Below are 7,424 nucleotides of genomic sequence, written 5' to 3' on the forward strand. Positions count from 1 at the left end.
AGAAACATAAAAAAATCGTCTGGAGAGACGGTTTTTTAAAAAGTTAATTAAGTTAAAAATATGGTTGGACCAGACGAGATTTTTGGTGTGTCAGAACCTTTACACGTGTCAGATTTTGATTGGTTAAAAAATCTCGTCGTTTATTTCTCCAAGATGTCAACTCAGTCCATATTATTTAGATTGTTTTGGAAATCTTAACTCAAAAAGAATCTTATTTTTTTTCTCTTTATTCTTTTGGGTTATTTAGGGAATTATCCCTTTATTTTACCTTTTACGGTAATTAGTAACAAAAGTTGCACTTGTACTGGCTTGTACTTTAACTTAATAATGTTAACTTGATAAAACAATAAACACAGTAGTGATGAAAAAGATGATTTAAATAACAAAATCTCTCAATAGCCCTCTTACATGTTATATAGAAACAAAGCTGCACATTTTTCAGTTCATTATTGTTCAAACTCGAACCCTAGTAACTGGAACTACCACCCAACCGTCTATCATGTATCTATATGTATATAAACATGGATCACAAGGCCTGTTGATTTGAACCAGGGTTAGAGCCCAACTGTATGTCAGATAATTTAATGAAATCTCAGTCGTTGATGTAGTAGCATACACGCAATCAATCACCAATTCGGGTGATCATCTTCTGGTGTTTGGGGCGGTAGAGGCTTCCAATCGGGCTTTTCGTCCCAGTACATGTCATAATATATATGGCCCGGTTCGTGTTTTTCAACACAACACCATATTCCAACGTATCGCTTCACACGCTTCCTGAATTTTTCCTCAATTGTCTGGAACACAAAAATAATAATTATGTTCAATTTTACTGTGAATTATTAAAAGACCATCTGGTTTGACTTTTGAGGTCAAATGAGTTACACCAGAATAAATGCAGCAATTACTTTTTAACCTTAATGCACTTAAGGTTTCAACATCTGATTAAAAGTTAATGCAGGTTTTAATTGACAGAATGTCAAACTTTAACCTTATTGCATTTAAGATTTCAACATTTAATGGTAAGTAAAATGTCTGTCATTCTGCAAATGTACAATTAATTTGGAACATATCTAAACAGTAATGTGGACAATTATTTTGGGACCAAGGGAGTACATTTTAACCATATATATAGTAATAAAATAGATATTATATAAAAGTGACAAATTTGACACATTTACTTGTGAATGTGTCGATTTTGGTTGTGTTACGACGCAAACAGGTCAACTTTGACACATTGACTTTCTAGATAATTTTTCTTTATGCAATTTTCATGAAATATACAACATAAAAACTAAGGGTAACAGATTTTGGGGAAAGTTGTACAAATTAAATTAACGTGCTAACTGTGAAAATTAAGTAGTGTAATTATACATACAAACAGTGTAATTACAAGTTTACAACACAGTGTAATTACACTATTTGTATATATAATTACACTATCTGATTCTCACAGTTAGTACGTTAATTTAATTTGTATTTGATCCAAACCCAACAGATTTTTTACCTTGTCGGAAAATCCAATGAAGGCATCTTGCATTGATGAAAACTGGATGACTTTAACATCCTTCAATGGTGAGAAAACTGTTCTCAACTGTTCAAAATTATAAAAAGCTGTCACAATGTAGCTAAAATCCAATAAATAATCAAATATATTATCATTGTTTTCATTCATGTAGCATACCGTTTCTTCACTGCTATGCCTTGGAAATCTGAGTACGGCCCCCGTGTTTGTAACGTTTGACCGGCAGTTTGGCCCTTCTTGACATAGTTGTACATCGACCCACGAATCCTTCACCTGAAAGCAGATATAATAAAACAAAACGTCAATGATAAAATAACCATTATGCCCCTGAACGAAGACGATTAGCATACCTGTGCAGGCATCAATGGATTGTCAAAGAAAGAATATTCTCTTATACCGATTCCCGGCCCAAATTCCTCAACAGGCATTGCCTTTAACATTATATGCACCTACAAAGCAGCATTGGTATCTATAAACTAATTTCAACATCTATTAAATTGTCAAACTCAGAGAAAATTGCACAAATAGTCCCTGTGGTTTGACCACATTGCAATTTTGGTCCCCAGATTTTAAAAATTGTGAATTTAGTCCAAACATTTGTGAGAGGGTGGCGCGTTTAGTCCCCACCCTTAATCCCAGTTATTTTTTAACAGAAAAGTGATGTCATATGCCATTCATGTGAGGGTAATGGTGTCTTTTCAGATTTGGAACCCTGATAAAATACTCTTTCAAACTCCAGAACTCCTAACGTCGACTTCATCACCTTCGATTATGCACCGAACCTTTGATTTTGCACTGATCGAAGATAAGGTCAATGTTCTGAGTAGGGTTCCAAATTTGAAAAGACACTAAAACCCTCCCATGAATGACACAGACATCACTTATCACTTTTACGTTAAAAACTAACTGGGATTAATGGTGGGGACTAAGTGTGCAACCCTCTCACAAATGTTTGGACTAAGTTTGCAATTTTTAAAATATGGGGACCAAACTTGCAATATGGTCAAACCACAGCGACCATTTGTTGCACATCTGTTGTGAGCACTAAAACTAATAAAGCACGTGTACCTCAAAAACGTGATCCAAAGGACAGATGAACGGTTGTCTTGTCATTGTCCCGACGAGAATTCCTGGATGTGCAAACCATAATCTATCCAACCGACACCACAAAGGAGGCATAACCTAAAAAATGCAAAATAGAAGAAAAGTGTTACAAAATAAATTAAATAGAAAAATGGCTTTAAAGTAGATTTTACTTACCAAAGTACGATTTAAAACCGATGCTATTGCAAGTGCAGTCCTTATTTGCTTTATCTGCAATTCATTTGCAAAAGTTAGTTCACAAATAGATAAGTATTGTGTGGAAAAAACTTTAGTTATAAGCATACTTGATAGTTAACAAGACTGAAATGTGTTTGAAGATTATGTTCCCCATCAAGTAATAAGCTTTTTGGAATAGATGGCTTAAATGTCAAGAAGCCTCCTGTATAACATACAGCAAATGCAGAAACCTTAAAATTGTAACATAAGTACATAACTATAAAAAAGTAACAATAACAAATCTAAAAAGATAAATACCAGGTGAATCATAATATTCTGGTGGATCAAAGAAAACCTTAGCTTCACGTAACCGGTGGCGTTTGCCTTCAGTTCCTGCATACTGAAATGTTGTATGTACAGCATACGGCTCCAATCTGAGTTGTTGATACATGGCCTGCAATTACACCATATAACTGATTATAACTGAAAATACAAAATAATAATAAAACAGGTTGGTAGTACCTGAACAAAGTAAGTATGACCACTACAAAATATACTTGCAGGCAGAAGACCAAGCTTTAGGGTTCCATCATAAGCATAAACAAGTCCGCTTTCATCCTCAACTGGTGGGCCCAGTTGCCTATGCAAAAGATCATTAAAACCGTTCTGGTCCCATATATTATCATCAGCTATAAGCATTTCTTTCCATTCTTTTGCCAGTTTTTTAGCAGCATCTGTTGGTCGCCAGTGGAAAATACCTATATTATATGCACCTCCGACTGTACATCCATTGTAAAAACATTAATTATTAATTTTCACCTTTAAAAAGATTGAATAATTAATAGCAAGGACAAATACTATAAGAAACCAACATACTTTCTTTTTTTCTCATAAAAGTCCCTTAACAACTTTTTACACGTTGAATTTAAACAAAACTATGAATTTTTTAGTTATTAATTCTACGTGAGGAAAGAATTGAGATGAATTAATGTATTAAATTGGGCGTGTTGCAATACAAAGTCCGTTAAAGTTCGATTTGCTTTTACATTTTTTAATTAAGTTGGCAATAATGCATAATCTTTCAAAAAGAATAAAGATACATGTTATAGAAAATTAAAACATGTAAAAATGGTTTGCATACATTAAAAAACATTAAAAAGAATAAATAAATGTATTTTGTTGCTATTATTAAGTAATTTGTCAAAGAACACTTAAATGATTTCATCCAATAATAACTAAGAGATATTTTTTTTCTTCAAATTTAACATGTTAAGGGACTTTTATGATAAAAAAAATATAAATAAAGAAAGAAAGTATATTGGTTTCTTTACGTGCAAAAAATTGTTAACGGGCTTTTACGATAATAAGCATAAAGGATATTGGTTTATTATGGTATTTGCCCCTATTACTATTAACACAATTTAAATCACAGTTTTCACCTTCTTTCCAGTTATCTAACCGATCATCAGTAACTGTCGGTGCAACTTGATCCGTTGATGTTAACACATCTGCTTCAGGATAACGTGCAAGATACGGAAGTGGATTCTGCTCAATCAACACAGAAAATTAAGAAAACATTAGTTTTTCAAATCAACATTTAAGGGCCTATGTTGTAACTTCAAAAGTTAGTACCTTTAACCAAACCATATCAGTGTCACACATCAGGAGCTCATAACCAAACGGTAGCAACGAATCAATGAGAAGAACTTTTTGTCTTCCCATTTTATGAAACGTTGGTGATCCCCACCCGACATCTAATGTGCTCATATGACTTCCCATATCAAAAACCGGTACACCCTTCCAATACAAAGCCTCCAATAGTTTTGTATCCAATGCACCTAAACAAAAAAAAACCAGTAACTTTAACTAGAAAATGAAGTCAAAACCTTGTTTCGAGTTTGGTCAACTCACCGACAAGAACATTCTCGACGCCCAAATCGGTCAAGTGTTTGACCCATGTGAGGATGAAATCCATGAAAGCATAGTTGCCAAAGGTTGCTACTACAATATTATCTTTCACTCGTTCTTGAACCAGTTCTTTTGTTAACCGAAAGGTCTCCAATGGGGGCATCTTTGAACCCGGTGGTGGTGTTTTCCAAACCGGTTTCAGTTTCCCTGTTTCGGGTTGAGATGTAGGTGCCATAACACCACCACCACCTAATCTTAGCGAAGGTGAAGCAAGCGTTTGATTTGTGGAAGAAGATGCCACATCTAGCATAATCATTTTATACAAACATTAATGATTCAATTACACATGCAAACCAGCAATTTTAAGCTTTGATTCACTAAATTATAAGTGAATGAGGTTCAATTACACATGCAAATCAACAACTTTAAGCTATGATTCACTAAATTATAAGTAAATAAGATTCACTTATACATGCAAACCAGCAACTTTAAGCTTTGATCCACTAAAGTATAAGTAAATAAGATTCAAGTATACATGCAAACGAACAACTTTAAGCTTTGATCCACTAAAGTAGTAAATAAGATTCAAGTATACATGCAAACGAACAACTTTAAGCTTTGATGCCGGATCTCCCCGAACCTGAAGTAGAAGTCGAGGGGCTGCTCAGTTAGGAACTGGACGATCTTATTTGGTCAAATACATAGAATATCTCGGGACCCCCGCTGGTAAATACGGGGCCCCGCTGTCTCCGCCTTGCCCTTCTACTTCCACTCTCCCAACAGGCCAGCAAGCCATTCCTAGCGGCTTAGCCCTTGTTAGATCTATTCATTGATAAGAAAAAGAAAAAACCTGTCCTGTCGTCAATTGACAGTATGACTTAGGGCGCACTATAATTAAGGAATTGTTTGATCTTAAAGGGGATCTTCTATAATTTCGCACGTGAGGGGTTATTTCTTGGTTGTCGATCTTTCTTTTGGCGTCAAGGACATTCGGAATTTCATCTATGATGATACTTTTTTAAGGAAGGAGTGCCGCTTTCTGTTGTGCCAGCAGCCAACTCCGGCGTGTCAGCTTGGACGGACGGACGGCCGCCTATAGGTGGTAGGGTAGGGTGGTCCATCAAGACTCAGAAATTACCCTCGATCTATTTCCAGCCGCCAAACGGTTCGCCTTGACGATTGGCCGAGCGAATAAGTCAACTTCAAAGTGGATTTGTTGTGCGAAGAGTGCGTTATGACCCGTGGCCGCCTGCCTGGTGGGGGAGTCCGCTTATTCTCTTCGTCTGAGCGTATCAATAATGATGATTTTACGTATGGACAATTCCTCAATATCTTGTTCATTCGCAACAAAATATTGCATGCAAATCAACAATTTTAAGCTATGATTCACTAAATTATAAGTAAATAAGATTCACTTATACATGCAAACCAGCAACTTTAAGCTTTGATCCACTAAAGTATAAGTAAATCAGAAGTATACATGCAAACGAACAACTTTAAGCTTTGATTCACTAAATTATAAGTAAATGAGAATCAGTTATACATGCAAACCATCAATTTTAGGCTCCAATTCACTAAATTAATAGATTATAAGTGAATGAGATTCAACAACACATGCAAATCACCAATTTTAAGCTTTGATCCACTAAATTACAAGTGAATGAGATTTAATTACGCATGTAAATTGCAATTCACAAATTTTAAGCTTTGATTCACTACATTATAAGGCATGTTTGAGATTTAGTTTGAAAACAACTTATTGACTTATTGGCTTTTTCAAGACTCCATTTTAAAAAGGCTTTTAGGAAAAAAAAACAGTTTTTTTACTTTTTAAGCCTATCAAAAAACTAAAATAAAAAGGATGGACTTTTGTGATTGCCAAGCATTTTCTTAACTTATCGGCTTTTTCAAGAAACCCAATAAGTCAATAATTTGTTTTCAAACTAAATCCCAAACATAATGAGATTCCATTACACATGCAAACAGCAATTTTAAGCTTTGATCCACTAAACTATAATAAGTCAATGATATCCAATTATAAAATGCAAATCATCAACTTCAAGCTTTGTTTCACTAAATTATTACAAGTAAATGAGATTCAATTACAAATGCAAATGCAAATCAACTTAACAACAGTTTAAATCTAATAATAAATTACTATTCATAACCCTAATCAGCAAAATGCCTAAAAATAAAGATGCACAAATAATAACATACGTTGAGATACGGTCCACGAGAGAGCTGAATCAGGCGAGTAAACAGCAGAGAAGACATAAGCGGCGGAGTATATTATTCCGATCAACACAGCGCCGTACACCGTCACGAACAATGGCTTGGAGTTGGTGATGTCTTTAAACGGGTTAACCCAACCCATTGGTTCAAGCCCTAAATCCTGGAGCACCAATTTTGAATGATTCAGAGCAGTTGAAACTGACTACTGAGTGATTGATTGCAACTACTAGTAGTAGTAGTAGACAACAACACGGAAAGTCAAATCTATTATTGTTATAATAATAATAATAATAATAATAATAATAATAATAATATTGATGTTTTGGTGATGGGTTTGGTGCACGATGTGCAGAGAGTGGAACCTTTGTGGGTTGCTTCATTATTTTTTTAAGATGGGATGAAAAAATTCTTGTATTAACTATGCATTTATGGAAACTTTAGACATATGTTTGGGTTGTATTTTACCAACAAACCTTGTACCTATGAAAAATTTCGGTATAAT

At 34.6% G+C, this 7,424-nt stretch overlaps 1 protein-coding gene across 1 annotated transcript; it reads right to left on the bottom strand.

Annotated features, from left to right (window-relative positions):
• Positions 1-312: 312 nt before the first annotated feature.
• On the bottom strand, positions 313-7,200 carry LOC143581087 (arabinosyltransferase XEG113-like). Its single transcript, XM_077063952.1, has 13 exons — positions 6,908-7,200; positions 4,694-4,993; positions 4,415-4,620; positions 4,222-4,327; positions 3,305-3,561; positions 3,101-3,236; positions 2,911-3,005; positions 2,783-2,836; positions 2,591-2,704; positions 1,873-1,971; positions 1,682-1,795; positions 1,505-1,591; positions 313-794 (listed from the first exon to the last, which is right to left on the bottom strand). Exons 1-13 carry the CDS (start codon positions 7,062-7,064, stop codon positions 627-629), a joined length of 1,893 nt encoding a protein of 630 aa, XP_076920067.1. The 5' UTR covers positions 7,065-7,200; the 3' UTR covers positions 313-626.
• Between the last annotated feature and the right edge of the window lie 224 nt (positions 7,201-7,424).

This window comes from Bidens hawaiensis, unplaced genomic scaffold (assembly GCF_021521415.1).
Source record: "Bidens hawaiensis isolate Kalapana, Puna unplaced genomic scaffold, B.hawaiensis_p1.1 tig00030804_1, whole genome shotgun sequence".
In the NCBI taxonomy this organism is placed as follows: domain Eukaryota; kingdom Viridiplantae; phylum Streptophyta; class Magnoliopsida; order Asterales; family Asteraceae; genus Bidens; species Bidens hawaiensis.

What these genes read in the sequence shown, in the direction of transcription:
- LOC143581087 (XM_077063952.1), bottom strand. Translation starts at nt 7,064, where the DNA reads ATGGGTTGGGTTAACCCGTTTAAAGACATCACCAACTCCAAGCCATTG. An exon ending in GTCATACTTACTTTGTTCAG is followed by an intron (nt 3,237 to 3,304) that starts GTACTACCAACC and finishes GTGTAATTGCAG; the next exon opens with GCCATGTATCAACAACTCAG. An exon ending in TCAGTCTTGTTAACTATCAA is followed by an intron (nt 2,837 to 2,910) that starts GTATGCTTATAA and finishes AATGAATTGCAG; the next exon opens with ATAAAGCAAATAAGGACTGC.